Source organism: Argopecten irradians, chromosome 14 (genome assembly GCF_041381155.1).
Source record: "Argopecten irradians isolate NY chromosome 14, Ai_NY, whole genome shotgun sequence".
Lineage (NCBI taxonomy): Eukaryota > Metazoa > Mollusca > Bivalvia > Pectinida > Pectinidae > Argopecten > Argopecten irradians.
This window is the reverse complement of record NC_091147.1, coordinates 23,099,341-23,118,228: the sequence shown is the minus strand read 5'-3', so window position 1 is coordinate 23,118,228 and position 18,888 is coordinate 23,099,341. Positions and strand designations below refer to the sequence as shown.

The following is an 18,888-nucleotide window of genomic DNA, read 5'->3' as shown; positions in this document are numbered from 1 at the left end:
GGTTTCATAACAGGCTTGAAGCTTCAGATTGGTCAAAACTTGAACATTACTGCTACCTGGGGTTTTGAAGGATGTCAATACAAATTAGCTTTAAAGATCTACTTTCCATATCTAATTACATTTTAATGAAAAAACCACTCAACAAATGATTGATTTGCATAAAAATATATTTCATTTCATCATAATTTGATATCTCACAAAGTTACATAAATCTCACAGCAACACACCTCCCTTTATTCACAAGAATTCTGTTTATAAATTAGAACATTCCTATATATCAGAGTTACTTCCCTTTATTTCATTCCGTCAGCACTGACAAAGGGAGTAACTACCCTTAAATCATATTTCCAAAGGCTTGCCGAAAATTTCTCCGAGGTGATCCATTTGGAGTCAAACCAAGGGAAGTAACTCTGATAGATCAAAATGAAATCGGAGATCAAAATATGGCTTCACACACAAATGAACCTCGTTTAATCAAATTCGATGGACCATCTAATTCAACGGATTTCCTTGGTCTTGACAACTTTTTTTAAATCAAGTACTCATTACTTAAATTCTCAAAATTTTAACAAAAACAGGTTATATTATTAGCATCAAGGCCAAAGATACTACATTCTGGTATCTGGCATAAAATGCGGTCATTTCATTATAAAACAATATAATTTTTTGATATATTTCAATTACTCATTAACAGAAAAAAAAGATTAAGTTTGATAAAATTTAGAGTTACTTCCAATACCATACAGTGCCATTTTAGTTTATTCAGAATAACCGGTTTGACCGTTTGTAAAAGTCATTATTTCAAGTATAAATCCTGACGAACCTGCAGTTTATGATACAGGCCTGTGAGGGCTTTGTCAAGGCTCGCCTGAAAACAATATAAAATCACCAGGTCCGTCTTTAATTCATAAACGAACAACTAGGTCCAACCAGTCAAAACACATAATCGAAAACGGCCCTGGTATTCAAATTTCCATAATTCCATGAATTACTTCCCCTTAATTTTTCAAAAATATTTTCAGGAATAAAACGTCTTTGATAAAATCCAGGGATTAACCCAGCTACAATTTAATGTCACTATTACTACCAGGTATTCATATTCCATATCCCTCCTGTCATACACAAGTGAAAATGCCAATACAATGTACAGTATATGTTAAACATAGTTATAACGACCTCTAGGGACCAAAGAAATCACTTTGTTATAAGCATAGTTCGTTAAACAGATACTGTAAATATCTTATATGAAACTTGATGGGGACGAAAATAACTATGTTAAATTTACAGATTCGTTATAAACATGCTTGTTATAGACGTGCAATGTATATAACGGAATTACTTCCCCTTGATTCGGGGAAAACATCACATTACCTTCTATAGAATAAACATCCCTCTTAGATTACTTGCATGACTTGTCTAGATATATATTGGTTATAGATAAAATCTTAAACAAGCAATAGTACTATAAATTATTATAAATCATACATAAATATGAACATCCATACTCGGTGAATACTGTAAACCTATCTTTTTTGTCATGTGATTTAATTTTATACATTTCGTTGGCAATAAGTAACTGTGGAAAAAAGTCTCTGTCAGGGGCGTAGCTTGCTCTTTAAAAAAAAAGCCCGGGCTTGCATATAAAAAATCCTAGTATGGGTTATTCATTGTCTTGTAAAGTTAAAACATCTATGTAGATCCGTCAAAGTCTTGAATGTAAATTAAAATCAAAGTTAAAATAACCTAAACGTTTACGTAGATGATTTATCTAAAATTAATAATACTGAAATATACGTTATGCGTTAATATGAATCTTCTAAGACACAAGATGGCTTGTTCAAGATTAAAACGAAAGACACGCAAAGTCAAAGGACGACAGATGAAATATTGAAAGTGACACCTCGCAAATTACAGTGACACAGAGTAGATTCTACTTAGATTCTATTAGTCTGCTAAAACATGCTTATATTATTATGCTTTTTATTTATTTTTTGCCAAATATAAAGTCTATATATTAGACAAAAAAACCAACTTATAATATAGGCAGGCTTAGCGGAAAAGATTCTATTGAGTAAATGCACAATATACTGACACATACTCTTGTTGGAGCAATACATTGTATAGAGAATTAAAACTTCCCGTCAAGACAGACTTAGACAAAATACTATTTTTTTCAATCAGTGCGACTTTTATGCCTTACAATATGAGGCGCTGTTTTTATATTCATTCATTTTTTCACATATATGTATAATTCGATTTTTACACACAAAAAAATTCGATAACGTAAGAAAGTTCCGTCAATCTATCATCAAATCCATTAGAGTCACTCAAGATACATGCAGGACTTATCATGAGATTTTCATATACTTTTTAAGTACTAAACATTAACACATAATTATCAGGTACAGGTAGAAAACAGTCCTATACCTTTGATTTTAATAAATATAGTTTAGCAATACCAAGCATTATCAAATATCATTTTCGGTGCTAAACATTTCCTTAAAACGATTTTCCGTCGGAGGGCTTTGCCCCCCTGAACCCCCTAACCAGGGCACTGCCCTGGACCCGTTGGGGGCCTAGGCGGCCCCAAGACCCCTCGCCTGGGCTTGCACATGTAAAAGACTCTAGCTACGCCCCTGTCTGTGACCATGTTTCAAGTACAGGTAAATAGTAGAATAAATCGTGATATGAACTCATTGTTAAAGAACCCGAAGGCCTGAAAAGACTAAATTTAGTTGCTGCAAAAACAACTTGATCTACAGTATTCAAATATTTATCATTAATAACAATGGAACTTATATGGCAGCTTTTACTTCACATGGATAAACATTACAGAAGATTAGAACTGTGAAATATCCTATAAGTGTGCTTCAATCTTCTAGAGGTTTATAGTTTCTGGATATATGGGTACCGTATTCGACCCCATAAGCGCCCCTCCCCTCATTTAGCCTTCAATTTCACTTACCCTTTGAATTAAACGCAGACTGAAAATATGAAAACTGTTCTTGCTGATTTCTTTTACAAATTTATTCATGACTTACTTTGTAGAATTATTTTATGAAAGGAAAGTCCAAAATTGTTTCTTTTAAGTCCCCCCGAGTTGCTTCAATTTTTTGAGTGCCATGAGCGCTTATTGGGTCAAATACAGAATTGTACTTTGGTTTTATTTTGTTTTATCAAAAACAATGGTAATGTCAGGATGTGGCAGATGGCGGAAAGCCGGAGCACCCACAGAAAAATCACCAACTTACAGTTGGAAGGTATATGATGTAATGTGTTTGAACACCATCACCACTTGCTCACTGCAAAAACATTGTAAATTATTTTATAAATTGTATGAAATGTAGCAAACTTTTGCTTCTTTAGTTTTTATTCAAATCTAACTAGAAATAATAAATTATTTTCATAATCAATCCATCCCCACAAAATACAAACAATTTCATCACAAATGAAAATAGAATTAGTGTACAGTATGTTGCTTGCTAACTGCTTAACACACAAACATTTTGAAAGACTTTCTACAACAGCAGTCTTAGGTGTAGATGTTATTCGTAAAGTCACAGCGATAACTCTGTAGATATCTAACGGACGAAATGCTTCTGTGGTATATCAGGAGCTATGTAAGGAGGCAGACCAGTTAATCTTTCCGCAGCAAGTTTGGAATTATATATACAGTCGTTCACACTAACTCCTTTGTAGGAAGAACCAACCAAGCTCAGGGGTAATTTCTTGTCCTTGATATATTTAAAAATTCTTTCTAAGCGTTCACCATGCCCAACTAGATACTGAGGGATGCAGTCCTGGAAAATAAATAACAAGAATTAATGAGAAATGATGAAGAAATATAATAATAACATTTTTTCTAAAAAAACATCAGTCGATCTACATACTGTGTTTGACCCGATAAGCATCCCCTAGCTGAGCTCCCATTTTTTCAAGGCCTCAATTTTATTTACCTCAAATCAAATGCAGACTGAACTATGAAAACAGTGTATGTTTCTCTTTTGATTTCTACTGCAAATTGATTAATGGATTTCTCTATGCCATAATTTTGTGAAATGTTAGCCCAAATTTGGCCCTATTACACATCCCTTAATTTTTGCATTATTAAGTGCCTTTAGTATTTTATTGGATCAAATACGGTATCAAAAGATATGAACATCACTGGTAGTAAAATTAATTGGAGGATGAAAGCTTTTGATAACTTCATGTCAGTCAAATATACACACTGAAACTTTAAACACCCTTTCTTTTAAAATCAGAACAATCATCATGAAAAATAAGCATATTTACCCAAAAAAAGTTTATTATTAGATAGTGTCTGTTCAAAACTTACATTCTGAATAATGACATCAACTTTCAATGGTTTTTCTGTGATATTCAGCTGGTCAGAGATTACATCGATTGCTAGACGTGCTATTCCATTTGGATTTAAAGATCCGTCAAGTCTCTCAAGGAGATCATCATACCATTCTCCACCAAGCATTACCTGTAAAAATAGGATGAGAATTCTTCTAAGTAAAAATATTTTTTCTTTAAATACACTAGCATCTTTAACATATGTTCAAAAGCTAATGGAACCTATTTGATTGAGGGGCCGCTGTGGCTGAGTGGTTAAAATACCTCATAAAATAATTGTACAACATTACAACCAGATCAGCAAAAGAAGCCTTTAATCAATACATAGAGACCAATAACTTTAAAGCAGCGGGCTGCGATGGCCGAGTGGTTAAAATACCCCAAATTATAACCACAAGCCCTCCATCTCTGGGTTGCAAGTTTGAATCCTATGTGGGGGAGTTGCCAGGTACTGACTGCTGGTCAGTGGTTTTCCTCCAGGTACTCAGGCTTTCCTCCACCAACAATCCTGGCATGTGCTTACATGACCTGGCTGTTAAGAGGACGTTAAACTAATACAAGAGGCCCAGAGGGCCTGTATTGCTCTGACCAGGTGCGCTAAAACCACAAACCCTTAATTGAAAGACCTGAATTAAGAACTACTTTAGTTTGTATAGTTTATTTTCTCATTTATATTTGATCATGTTATTGGTTGATCATTGATAGTTAGGTATTATAACATATTTGATTGGCCAATGACAATCATCTTAATGCCACATTCTTCTATTTGATTGGTTTGTTAATATGACCTTGTTTATTATTCCTACTATTTGATTGGTTAGTGATGTCATATTCAAATTCATTCAATCTTATTGGCTAGTGATATGAAATTAGTTGTCTTTCAAAGTGATTGGTCTCATTTTGTCTGTCTCTTTAAACTGACAATCACACAGCATTCCTGCCAATCAAACAAGAATCAAGACATCCTCGATTTCAAGGGGTTACAATCACTTATGATTTCTGCACCTCTGGAATATTTCATAGTAAAGATGCTCTTTTTGTGACACTAGATGAACAGGTAGTTTTTTCCTTTGATGTACACTGTATGGCTTTTGAAGTTGGGCATCACTCTCTGTATTCTTCAAAGGAATTCAATGCAGGCCTGTGACTGGTCATTTTTTTCTCTCCTGAACTGCCTCCATGGGTGTAGAGATCATGTCATCGTAGATCGAGGTTGGAATAAAGTCAACTCTTAACTTATCTTTCCCTTGGACTAAATTTTTAAAAGCAATATTCATAAATGCAAAAACTTCCTATGGTATTTATGAAGTGTATAAATGATCTCTTATATTTGATAAAAAACATTTATCCTAAAATCATAATAAATTTTAAAAACTTCGAATGGAAATATTTTAGTTTAAACAAGAATTTCCAACTGTTTTAAGTATATAATCCTGCAATAGACAAGATATTTATTTTTCTGAACTTTTCTGACATGAAGCCTACATACCCTCTCAATGAATGTGACTTTTACTTACCGTAAATCTGGAGATTTTCCCATTAGCTTTATGTCTGTCCTGCTCAGGAAACACACACGAGTTGTATACCACACCAAGTACAGGCCCATCTTCAGAAGACGGCAGTAAATGACCAAACCCCTGAAAAAACATACATTATCACATTTTTGTTTATATATGTATATATATATATATATTTTTTTTTAAGTGTTTGAACATTTTCACAGATACATGATAAGTTAACATTTCCATAATATATATACATATGTATACTGAAGATATAATTTTTTATCTCATTATATGTCTCTTATGTTCAACAGTTAATGTCATAGGGTGTGTGACAAATGAGGTCCATTAATTTTCGCTTTCGAATAATATTTAAAAGAGAATATTTTCATAAACAAGGAAACAAAGTGACATATATCAATGGTGACAAATAATTGTTTGATGGTTTGATAAAGAACACAACGGTGGGATAAACAGTCAATGCTTTTTTACATATTCTGTCTTTATATAATACAGAGTTACTTCCCTTGCTGGTAGGTATCCATTGTGACATCATTATTTTGTGGGCGAAACATTATTTTCTTGAGAAAATATAGGAAAATATAATGTTACGCTCACATAACGTCACAATCAATACCTATCCACAAGGGCAGGTAACTGTAATATACAAAGACGGAATATCTGGTAAATGAACTTTAAAACCCTACTGAGATAAAACACATTCACCGACTAACCTTAACAGGACTTTCTACTGGATACTCGAGATTCACAACTATGACTGACACGGCTGGAATCCCCCGCAGTTCCTCCGCTAATTCACCGTGTTCATCTGGCAGAATTTTAGCTAAATCTGAGAAAATATGACACAAAACCAGAATCTTAATCAAACAGCAAGGAGTATGTTTGAGATTAAACTGGGCTAAAGGAGAGAATACTTATCTTTATCGTGGCTGAGTAGGGGATGTTGGGAGGAGGGTGTAAAAAAAAAAAAGACATCAGAGAAAAAAATTTATTAGAATGACGGGAAGTGATGAGATTGAGAATTTGAAATTTCTATAATTAAGATGTAATATAGGATACAATTAAAGTGTAAATTCTGTATTGCTAGTATTACTGCATACAAATTTTTTTTTTATCATATGTAACAACTTTTTCATGCCATTCCATTTTTTTTGTCAATTAACAGTTAAAACTTGCAGTTTAAACATTTTTGCAGTAATCTATTTTAGTGAATTCAATTTACTCACGAAATTTAAATGCGGACGAATATAAGTTGACTTACATTATTTGATAAAAATAATAACTCACCTCCAGAATAGATTGAACTAAACACGTGATCAGCAGTTGTCTCCCCTTCGTCTGTGGTCACCTGCCAGTGGTAAATGTTTAACGTTGCTGCTTAATATGCAATGAGTTTAGCACTAAAACATGACTGTGCTATAATGTGTCAATTTAATGAAATGAAAGCAGAATGCAATTTAAGATACATGTAGATAAACGATGTGGGTAAAGTATGATCTACCATAAATTAGCCTCACCTACCAGTGATTGTAAGGTTATGTTTTGACGTGATTTTGCGATGTCACTAAAAACAAGAAGATGGGACTAATTGACAGGAAATTGTACTTTACTCAATATCGCTTTCCTCTTTCATGTATCTCATGGAAATGCATTTAATTCTTGAGAGTACAAATGGAAAAGATGGTTGGTTTTGGTGCTGTTTTATATGGTAAAGTGTTCTACTGTGGGATTGTTGTAGGAAAGATCAATTTTAAACCTTCTTTCCTTTTTTGGTTTTGTAAGGATATGATAAAGAATGACAGAGACAAGGTTGTTGATTATTTTGAATATCAAAGTGAGAAGGCATCACAGCCACTTGTACATACCACTGCAGCACCATCTTTAAAAGTAAGTTTTCTACATGGAGTATTCTGATGTAACTCTGTTGGCATGTCTGGTCTACTCAGATACTCCACCAACGCGTCCGACAGTTGTTGACATCCTGCTCTTAAAGACCATATTGACCAATCCTTTACATAATCTTCTAGGGCTTTGTGTACAGATGGAGACTTCGCTGTAAAAATAAATTCATATAATATAGAGAAGATTTATTTACAGTAAAACATGTTTATAACTTCACTGTAAAAATAATTTCATATAATATAGAGAAGATTTATTTACAGTAAAACATGTTTATAACTTCGCTGTAAAAATAATTTCATATAATATAGAGAAGATTTATTTACAGTAAAACATGTTTATAACTTCGCTGTAAAAATAATTACAAATAATATAGAGAAGATTTATTTACAGTAAAACATGCTTATAACTTCGCTATAAAAATAAATTCATATAATATAGAGAAGATATATATACAGTAAAAAATGTTTATAACTTCGCTGTAAAAATAAATTCATATAATATAGAGAAGATTTATTTACAGTAAAACATGTTTATAACTTCGCTGTACAGTAAAAAATGTTTATAACTTCGCTGTAAAAATAAATTCATATAATATAGAGAAGATTTATTTACAGTAAAACATGTTTATAACTTCGCTGTAAAAATAATTTCATATACCATAGAGAAGATTTATTTACAGTAAAAAATGTTTATAACTTTGCTGTAAAAATAATTTTATATAATTATTACAGTAAAACATAGTTATAACAATCCTCTATGGGCCGACAAAATCACTTGTTATAAGTATAGTTAGTTATAAAATTTTTTACAGACATCTTATAGGAACCGTTGACAAGGAGTTACTATGTTATAACCATGAATTTGCTGTGAGTGTATTCGTTATAAATGTGTTTAACTGTAGCAACTCTCCTAGCTGAGACATTATAATTCATACTGTATAGATCTAGTATTTACAGGGTTTTTAATTTCATCCAAATTTGAGAAATTTAATCATTATAAAAATTTATCAAAATCATGGTTAATATACTACAGCCTACAATGATTATTTGCCAAATAATACCCATGCAAATAAGTCCAAACAGTAAATTGTGAATTTTACACCCACAAAATTTAAGAAACATACAGTATATTTTTACCAAAAACTATAAATTTTGTGGTAATTTTAAAATTAAAGAGAAAGTCATTTTTTTCTTAAAACCTTACGATATTTAGTTGTGAGTGTTCTCCCTTTGCGTTGTTCCATTTCGTATAGTATTGATAGTGTTGATCTTATACTGAGTTTCTTAACGTCTCCTGCATATATTCCTCGTAACATTGGGTTCGCAAGAAAATCAGCTGCCTGTGGGGAAGAAAGGAGGAAATGTTGCAGATTTTGTAAAATCTTGATTAACTTCCCTTTGAGAATTAAAACTTCAGTGTATACGGTAATTGTTACAGGTAATCTTTATTTCAAAATATTTCAATGTTCTCTGCGTAATTTTTTCTTTGCAAACAAGGGAAGATAACTGTGCTCAAATAAAAGGTTTGATGTTAATTACGGTGACAATGCAGGTAAATTCACATGCTTTATTTAGGGGTCTGCTGATGTGGTGGTATAATCCAGGTATAAAGAGAGAACTATGAAAATGGCTACCTTGGATGAGACAGGGGAATGTCTCAAAAACCTTTCTAGAAATCTGATAATGTACTCTAAATATTTGTTAATGCTTTTTAACTTACGTTGTCAGCTTTAAGTTTAATACAGAAGTGGTGTCTAAGGCAAGGCTTACTGTAATATTATAACATGATAATACAATAAGGACCACTCAAACCATAAGTATTAATTAACTCTATGAAAATAATTGTGTAAAGACTGTCAAAATGCAGCTCTGTGCCAGGGTGAAAAACTTAAGGAAAATTACAATTGTTGCAATGTTATATACATACATCTGTCCCATATCGTCTTGATACAAAAGAATGTACACTTTCATCTTCTTTTCCTTTTGCAGCACGAATATCCTGAAGAATGTAGGATATTAATCTTTTCTTCATGGGAGGAATGACTTTAAACAATTTATTTACACCTGAATTGAAAAAAAAACCCAAAAAATTTCCTTGGTAAACTCTTAAGACCATGACAATAAAGGTACCATAACACTTGTACAAGATGTCTGAAGATCAGACTGATATATAGACCTGTAAATGGAAACACGCAGAAAAGCCCGAGCATTAAATTCACATTTCCATGGTGCTGCTCGTTCTACTTTACACATGATTAGAATAATTTTCGCAACAATTAATTTCCACAGTATTGTATTGCTTGCGAAATACGTGTACGTAAAAAATTACGCAAAGAACTGCAAGCGAAAATCAGCTGGTTGACATTAATCGATGGTCAGTGCTTATAGCAACAATTTAAATAGGATTCCAACATGCAAGTTTAAGTTACAACAAAGATAATGAGGATTTAGTAACTAAGTGGTAACACTGTATGTCTATAACACCTACATTTAATCCACTGCACCAATGTCCAAAAATGAAACAATTATTCTGGTCATCAAAAAGAAAAAAAAACAAAACAAAAAAAAATAAATATGAAAAGTAATTGAATTCTCTTTTGACACCCTTATCTTGAGGTTCTTTTTAAACAAGTTAAAATTTTTTGAAAACTGAATTTTTTTTTTCATGAAATTGGCCTTTATCCTTGTATAAATTTTGATCAAAATCCTTTTCTGAACGAAGCAATGTATGAGCAATCAAAAAATGTCAATTAAGACGTCAATGGTTTGCCTACCCAATTTTAAAAGTGAGAAAATCCCTGCTGGGGTATTAACAAACTTACCAATATTTAATTCATGTAGAGTCATATCACTGTAGATGTAGCGATTGTCAAGTATATCACCCTTTTTTGCAATAATGATATCATCACGAAGGCCAAGTTTCAGTGCCTGAAAATTCAAAATTTTGTTCTAATAACATGTATTTCGTCTATGCATATTAGTGAGTTACCTCCCTTGTAAGTCCCGGTAGGTATGACCATATCCATTGTGATGTCATTTTTTGTGAGCAAAAATTGTGTTATTTTTTCTGAAAGTATAACGTAACTGACAATATGTCACAACCACTACCTATCCGCAAGGGCAGGTAACTTTTTAATATGCAAATATAGAATAGATATAAGTCAGTTTATATAGAGAATATATATCATTTTAATACATCAGCTTGAAATTGAACCTATTGTCTTCAGGGTACAGCAATCTTTAATGTTAAATAAATACAGCAATTTGTGAAATACATTTTTGTACATATAGCTGCATACATGTACATACAAAATGTATATTAATATGTACTCTTTAGATATATCTATTGGTTATATAGAGGTATTTAGATAACTAATTTTTAATGAAATCATTTGTGTATTTAAGTAAAAAATAGATAAATTAACTTACAAGGTCTATTGTATTTAAGTTCTAATAGATTATAAATTTACCTACAAGGTCTATTGTATTTAAGCGGAAACCCCTTGAGGACGAAAACTTCTAGGACCATAATCAAACACTGTACCATCCTTGTATTTATTCGAATGAAGCCAGCCCCCAAATCTTTCAGAAGCCTCTAGTAAAGTAACCTGAAAATTTAGAAGCAAATTATCACAATAATATAAGTGGAATGACTGGGATCCCAGTCTTATCCAGAGGCATTGACCCCGACAGGATCTAATGTGTGTAACTGGTGTATCCAGTGATATTCTCTGCCTCTTCTAATATTGGTAGAAAATGGAGAATCAGGATCTGATTTGATAATATCCATAATCTGACATATATGGAGACATGTATGATTGTGTCCATGTACAAAAATGTAGGTTCAAGTGGTGGGCAACAGCAATGTCCCTGAGGTGGTCACTGAAGCGAATTTTGAACTGTCGTTTAGTTTTGCCTACATATTGTTAAAGATTTTAAAGAAAAAATCAGCGGGAAAGTTCTATGGCCAAATTAATAATATTAATTTCCTTATTTCCTGTAACAGGAGAGGAGAAAATGTAGCACCAGACCAGGATTCGAACCCGGGACCTCTGAACACAGGCCGAATGCACTACTGCTGATCATGAGCTACAATGTACCTGTGCACCAATGATCCTCCAGTCCAATCCCGCAAGCTGTCACAAATCATGACAGGTCAACAGGGTCAGTAAAGGTATATGACCAGAATTACATTTATTTGTATTCTGGAAATGGTTGCTTTGGTCAAGCACTAGTTACTCCCATAACATGATGTCACTGGTCAGCCTATTTTTATCGGACGTTATTTTGCTGACACGACGAATGATTCAAAAGTGTTTCGTCATGCTGTATACACGTACCTCTAACGCTTTTGGAGTACATGTAGTACATGATCATATGTACTAGTGTGCATAATCCTCATATATATATAAATATATAGCTACCTATAAATTACCATACCATGCATGTGTCAGTAAGTATTTCACTATATATTGAAGTTTTACCAGCATACAATTGTTACAATACCGAACGTCAATGACACTGTACCGGTCAGTGATCACCGGTGGCTTCAATTTTGCGTCTAAATTACCTTAGCAAACTTTGCTGGTACCCCTTCCTGCAATGCGTAGAAGGCAGATGATAAACCACTGATTCCTCCCCCTAAGACCACTGCCCTTGCCATGCTTCTAACAAAAGGTTATCACAAAATTACATCAGTTTACATAAGCACATACTTCAACATCGTGGAAGAAATGTACACAGTCGATTTTTACCTCCGTCACTAAAGAGCTCCAAATGTTACTCTCGACTGCATGGGCCGTTTTCGTTTATTCGGAACGACCGGTTGGACCGTTGGTTAAAGTCATTATTTCAAGTATAAATCTGAGGGTCTATAAATCCTGACGGACCTGTGGTTTTTTATACAGGCCCGTGAGGGCTTTGTCAAGGCTCGTCTGAAAACAATATAAAATCACCAGGTCCGTCTTTAATTAATAAACGATCAACTAGGTCCAACCAGTCAAACCATATAATCGAAAACGGCCATACCCAAATGTGTTCGCGCCTCCGGTTTCAATTAGCCGCGTGTCCATTTCTTTATGCGATGCGTTAAAAATATTATTATAACATTCACAAAATTCAGTTAAGATTTCAACAGCATCTACAAAAACGGTGTACGATGCACAAGCGTTTGGCTATAAACTTATTCGAATAAACTTATGCGTAAATTCGCTCTCAAGCACAGGGATATGAGAATTAGTTACAGATTATATAATCACGGACCCACCAGTGTTCTCTAAGACTATTTTTAAACGTTTAAGAGATAAAGATAAAAATCATACTCTACATGGTACTATGTACGAGTATCTGAGAACTAGTTACAGATTATATAATCATGGACCCACCCAGAAACATATATACATAGAGATTGGCAACTCCGCAAATTTTACGATAGGCAGATGTACCTCTGTATGTGCTTAAGGATTTTTAGATAAACTTTTAAATAGTTAAATACAGCAGAATAACTTTAATATGTTATAAAAGATCAGTAATTTTCAGATGGTTTGAATACTATTTTGGACAGAAAAAAATATATTCCTATATATTAATAAAACAAAATGCACTTCCGGTTTTGAAAGTCTGATTTTCGAAAAACCAGGTAAAATTGCTGATTTTCATGCTTTCAAAAATCATATTAAATAACATCAATCGGGAAATCTGGTCACATCAAACCATGATATAATGTTTAAACTTTGTATTGATGCAAAAATATCATGTTTAAAAGAATACACTTAAAAGAAGTTAGCCAAGGGAAGATGTCTATAAACCGAAGGTCCCGCTGCCTGTCAACAAAGACAAAGAAGGAGTTTCCAATCTCTATGTATGTATGTTTCTGACCCACCAGAGTGCCATAAGACCATTTTAAACGTTTTAGGGGTCTAGATAAATAACGATAAAAATCATACTCTACATGGTACTATATACGAGGATCTGAGAATTAGTTATAAATTATAATATGACTGAAGGAAAGGCCTTAAAGGGCACCGCCAGATGTTTCAGTAACCATTAATTATGCACTGTTAAAAGGTTCAATTTATGTAAATAATGGACCCGAATTCTCTGTTTATTTTTTATTCATATATTCACACTCTACCCTTATCCCAAAACCCCCATTTGAGAAGGAAATCCACATTCGAGAAGGAAGAAAATTTTATTTCCGTAACATATATTCCGTTTTGGGTCAGCTTATTTTATTGGAAGGTGGTCTATCAATTGAACGCTTGCAAATATTGAGCAATAGCACTGAGCTTCTGCCGGATGAAGATTACGTTCGTCGGATCATAAAAGCGTTCAAAGCATCGCATTCACGCTGCTGGGATTTTACATAGGGTAAAATAATGGCGGCCGCAAACTGAAGCTGTCAGTGTGAAGAATTGAATTTTGAAAATTGATTTTTCTTATATTTTCATGTATGCTTTACTTCGCACTTCGCCCTTAATAATATGAATTTAAGGCAAGGCCTCAGAAGAGCGCAGCTACAAGTAACATGTAAAAGATTATAACATCATAACTTTATATTGTCTACATTTTTCTACGAGATTAACAATGAAATATATTTCATTGACATGCACATAATATCAATAGTTTGAAAGAATTTGAAAAATCCAAATGGAATAGTGCAATATACATGATGTACTTCAATCTTGTTTTATCAGATGCATAGAAAACTTGGCAATATGCCATGTTATTAAAAATACGCGCGGATCTGTGCCGTCATCTTTGGCTTAGGTTTTGTGACGTCACTGTTGACGGTGCCGTGCGCTTGAGAACATACACAGTATATATTGGACTAATACATTCATTGCGTTGTTCTTGTATATGTGTAAATTAAAACTACTTACAGTAATTTTAAAGCGTATCCCGATGACACATTTCGTCTAGTACAGAAAATTTTAAATCTCGTCGCGCTGATAACTAGAATTAAACATGGCTGTCTCCATGGAGGCGCGAGACTTTTCCCGCGGGACAAAGTCCAAGGGGCATTGGAATGTATTGGAATCTATATGCTCACACACGTGTTATGGTTAGTAGAGCTTCACTCTACGCGGCCTTCGGCCGCGCAGAGAGCTGCGCTCTTATGACTGAAGGCAAGGTCTTAAAGATCGCAGCCAGATGTTTTAATATGAATCATGCACGGCATAGGAAGAGCGAAGCTCTACTTGTTTATTTTATTTTCTATTTCATGTAGAAGATATAATTTAGAAATAAAAGGACACACTTTAAACTATAGAAGTATATGATGTAATAATTGTCTAGCATAAACTCAAAGAAATGAACTCAAAGATTCGGATTTCTCTGTGTCCATTCAAGGCCTGGAGTGCCGCGTATGCGAATCCTATGATTTCGCGCCATTTGTTGACGTTATGTGACGTCATGATTCCTTGTGCTCATCTTCGCCTTGGTGGATATTTTGATTGCATTCCATAGCTTTTAATTTTTAAAATGCTATTATTATTATTTAAAAAAATAATAAAAAAATGTTTAATTACCCCTGTTATGCATTTGCACCGGAGCAACGCACAACCTCCCCATTTTTATGGAAAAATGTGTTTTTTCTTATATTTTCGTATATCTGTTACCTTAGAAGTGCTTCACACTTTGTGCCCTTGTGCCAGCGTTGTTACTTCGTTTGAAGTGTTACTTTACACCAAAGCGTAATATGAAAGGGTAACCTTACACCACAGCGGTGTTACTTTACACCAGATCTTCGTTTGAAGTGTTACCTTACACCACAGTGCACTTTGCACCAAATTCTTACTTGAAAGTGAAGCCTTACACCACAGCGGTGTTACTTTACACCAGATCTTCGTTTGAAGTGTAACCTTACACCACAGTGGTGTTACTTTACACCAAATCCTAACTTGAAAGTGTAACCTTACACCACAGCGGTGTTACTTTACACCAGATCTTCGTTTGAAGTGTTACCTTACATCACAATGGTGTTAACTTTACACCAAGGCCTAATTTGCAAAGGTAACCTTACACCTCAACGGTGTTTCTTTACACCAGATCTTCCTTTAAAAGGATAACCTTACATCACAGTAGTGTTACTTTACACCAGATCTTCGTTTGAAGTGTTGCCTTACACCACAGTGGTGTTACTTTACACCAAAGCCTAATTTGAAAGGGTATCCTTACACCAGAGTGGTGTCAATTTTCCCCAAATTCTATCTTGAAAGTGTAAACTTACACGACAGCGGTGTTACTTTACACCAGACCTCCGTTTGAAGTGTTACCTTACACCACAGCGGTGTTACTGTACAGCAGATCTCCGTTTGAAGTTTTACCTTACACCACAGTGGTGTAACTTTACACCAAAGCCTAATTTGCAAGGGTAACCTTACACCTCAACGGTGTTTCTTTACACCAGATCTTCCTTTGAAAGGATAACCTTACATCACAGTAGTGTTACTTTACACCAAATCATAACTTGAAAGAGTAACCTTACACCACAGCAGTGTTACTTTACACCAGATCTTCGTTTGAAGTGTTGCCTTAGACCACAGTGGTGTTACTTTACACCAAAGCCTAATTTGAAAGGGTAACCTTACACCTCAGCGGTGTAACTTTACACCAGATCTTCGTTTGAGTTGTTTTCAAACACCACAGTAGTGTTACTTTACACCTAATCATAATTGAAAGGGTAACCTTACACCACAGCGGTGTTACTTTACACCAAATCTTCATATGAAAGGGTAACCTTACACCACAGTGGTGTTACTTTACACCAAAGCATCATATGAAAGGGTAACCTTACACCACAGTGGTGTTACTTTACACCAAATCCTAACATGAAAGGGTAACCTCACACCACAGCGGTGTTACTTTACACCAGATCTTCGTTTGAAGTGTTACCTTACACCACAGTGGTGTCACTTTGCACCAAATTCTAACTTGAAAGTGTAACCTTACACCACAGTGGTGTCACTTTACACCAAATTCTCTCTTGAAAGTGTAACGTTTTACCCCGGTGGTGTTACTTTACACCAAATTTTCACTTGAAAGGGTAACCCTACACCAGAGTGGTGTTACTTTACACCAGATCCTTACTTGAAAGTGTAACTTTACACCAAAGCCTAATCTGAAAGGGTAACCTTACACATCAGCGGTGTTACTTTACACCAGATCTTCGTTTGAATTGTTACCAAACACCACAGTATTGTTACTTTAAACCAAATCATAAACTTGAAAGTGTAACCTTACACTTTAGCGGTGTTACTGTTCACCAGATCTTCGTTTGAAGTGTTACCTTACACCACAGTGGTGTTACTTTACACTAAATCCTAACTTTAAAGTGTAGCTTTACACCACAGCGGTGTTACTTTACACCAAAGCGTAATATAAAAGGATAACCTTACACCACAGTGGTGTAATTTTACACCAAAGCCTAATTTGAAAGGGTAACCTTACACCAGAGTGGTGTCACTTTGCACCAAATTCTATCTTAAAAGTTTAACCTTACATCACATTGGTGTAAAATGACTGGTACCAAATTTTCACTTGAAAGTGTAACGATATACCCCGGTGGTGTTACTTTACACCAACTTTTCACTTGAAAGGGTAACCTTACACCACAGTGGTGTCACTTTACACCAGATCCTAACTTGAAAGTGTAACTTTACACCAAAGCCTAATTTGAAAGGGTAACCTTACACCTCAGCGGTGTTACTTTACACCAGATATTCGTTTGAATTGTTTTCAAACACCACAGTAGTGTTACTTTACACCAAACATAATTGAAAGGGTAACCTTACACCACAGTGGTGTAACTTTACACCAAAGTCTAATTTAAAAGGGTAACCTTACCCCTCAGCGGTGTTACTTTACACCAGATTTTCGTTTGCAGTGTTACCTTACACCACAGTGGTGTTACTTTACACCAGATTTTCGTTTGAAGTGTTACCTTACACCACAGTGGTGTTACTTTACACCAAATTCTAACTGGAAAGTATAACCTTACACCTCAGCGGTGTTACTTTACACCAGATCTTCGTTTAAAGTGTTACTTTACACCACAGTGGTGTTATTTTACACCAAAGCGTAATATGAAAGGGTAACCTTACACCACAGCGGTGTTACTTTACACCAGATCTTCGTTTGAAGTGTTACCTTACATTACAATGGTTTTACTTTTCACCAAACCATCGCATGAAGTGTTACATTACATCATAGGCATGAGGGATTTTATTTAGGGTATAACTTAACACTCAAAATTTTACAGTGTAGTAAGATATATATAAATCGATCGTTGCACTAGGATGATGGTTGGAATTTCATGACGTGGTTCTTCCAATGGTTGTTCAGTCTGTGTTTAAAATGTTTTCTGCGTTGACCAGATCATTGGGAAGGGAATTCCAGGACTCAATGATTCTGTTACTAAAAACATACTTCGATGAGTTAAGACGAAAGGGTTTCTTAAACAGCTTTTTTCATGTCCCCTTAGCTTGTTCTAGCATGTCTCATTGGGGTGAACATATTTTCGCTGTTGGCAATGTCTATTTTATTGAGGACTATATATGTTTCCACCATATCTGCCCTTAATCGTCTGTATTCCAGTGTAGGAATTCCCAAGGCTCTGATCCTGTCAGAATATGAAATGTTTTCGAGGTTAGTTAGTCTTTTGGTTCCTCTTCTCTGGACATTCTATTTTTGGTTTGTTTGTTTGTTTGTTTGATTAATTAACGTCCTAGTAACAGCTATGGTCATGTAAGGACGGCCTCCCATGTATGCGGTGTGTTGCGTGTATGTTGTGCGAGGTGCGTGTTTCGGGAGACTGTGGTATATTCATGTTGTGTCTTCTTGTATAGTGGAACTTTTGCCCTTTTTATAGTGCTATATCACTGAAGCATGCCGCCGAAGACACCAAGCAACACACCCCACCCGGTCACATTATACTGACAACGGGCGAACCAGTCGTCCCACTCCCTTTTTGCTGAGCGCTAAGCAGGAGCAGAAACTACCACTTTTACAGACTTTGGTGTGTCTCGGCCAGGGGACAGAACCCAGAGCCTTCCTCACAGGGGCGAACGCTCAACTCAAGGCCAAAAGTGAGGCGATGCCAAGGG

The 18,888-nt window shown here is 34.7% G+C and overlaps 1 protein-coding gene across 1 annotated transcript; it reads right to left on the bottom strand.

The window, feature by feature from the left end:
• Positions 1–149: 149 nt before the first annotated feature.
• LOC138307350 (protoporphyrinogen oxidase-like) lies at positions 150–12,538 on the bottom strand. The gene is made up of 12 exons (XM_069248046.1): positions 12,354–12,538; positions 11,284–11,391; positions 11,213–11,233; positions 10,606–10,711; positions 9,711–9,847; positions 8,988–9,123; positions 7,748–7,935; positions 7,170–7,230; positions 6,596–6,711; positions 5,877–5,996; positions 4,337–4,489; positions 150–3,800 (listed from the first exon to the last, which is right to left on the bottom strand). The coding sequence occupies exons 1-12, from the start codon at positions 12,444–12,446 to the stop codon at positions 3,582–3,584; spliced, it is 1,458 nt and encodes a 485-aa protein (XP_069104147.1). The 5' UTR covers positions 12,447–12,538; the 3' UTR covers positions 150–3,581.
• Between the last annotated feature and the right edge of the window lie 6,350 nt (positions 12,539–18,888).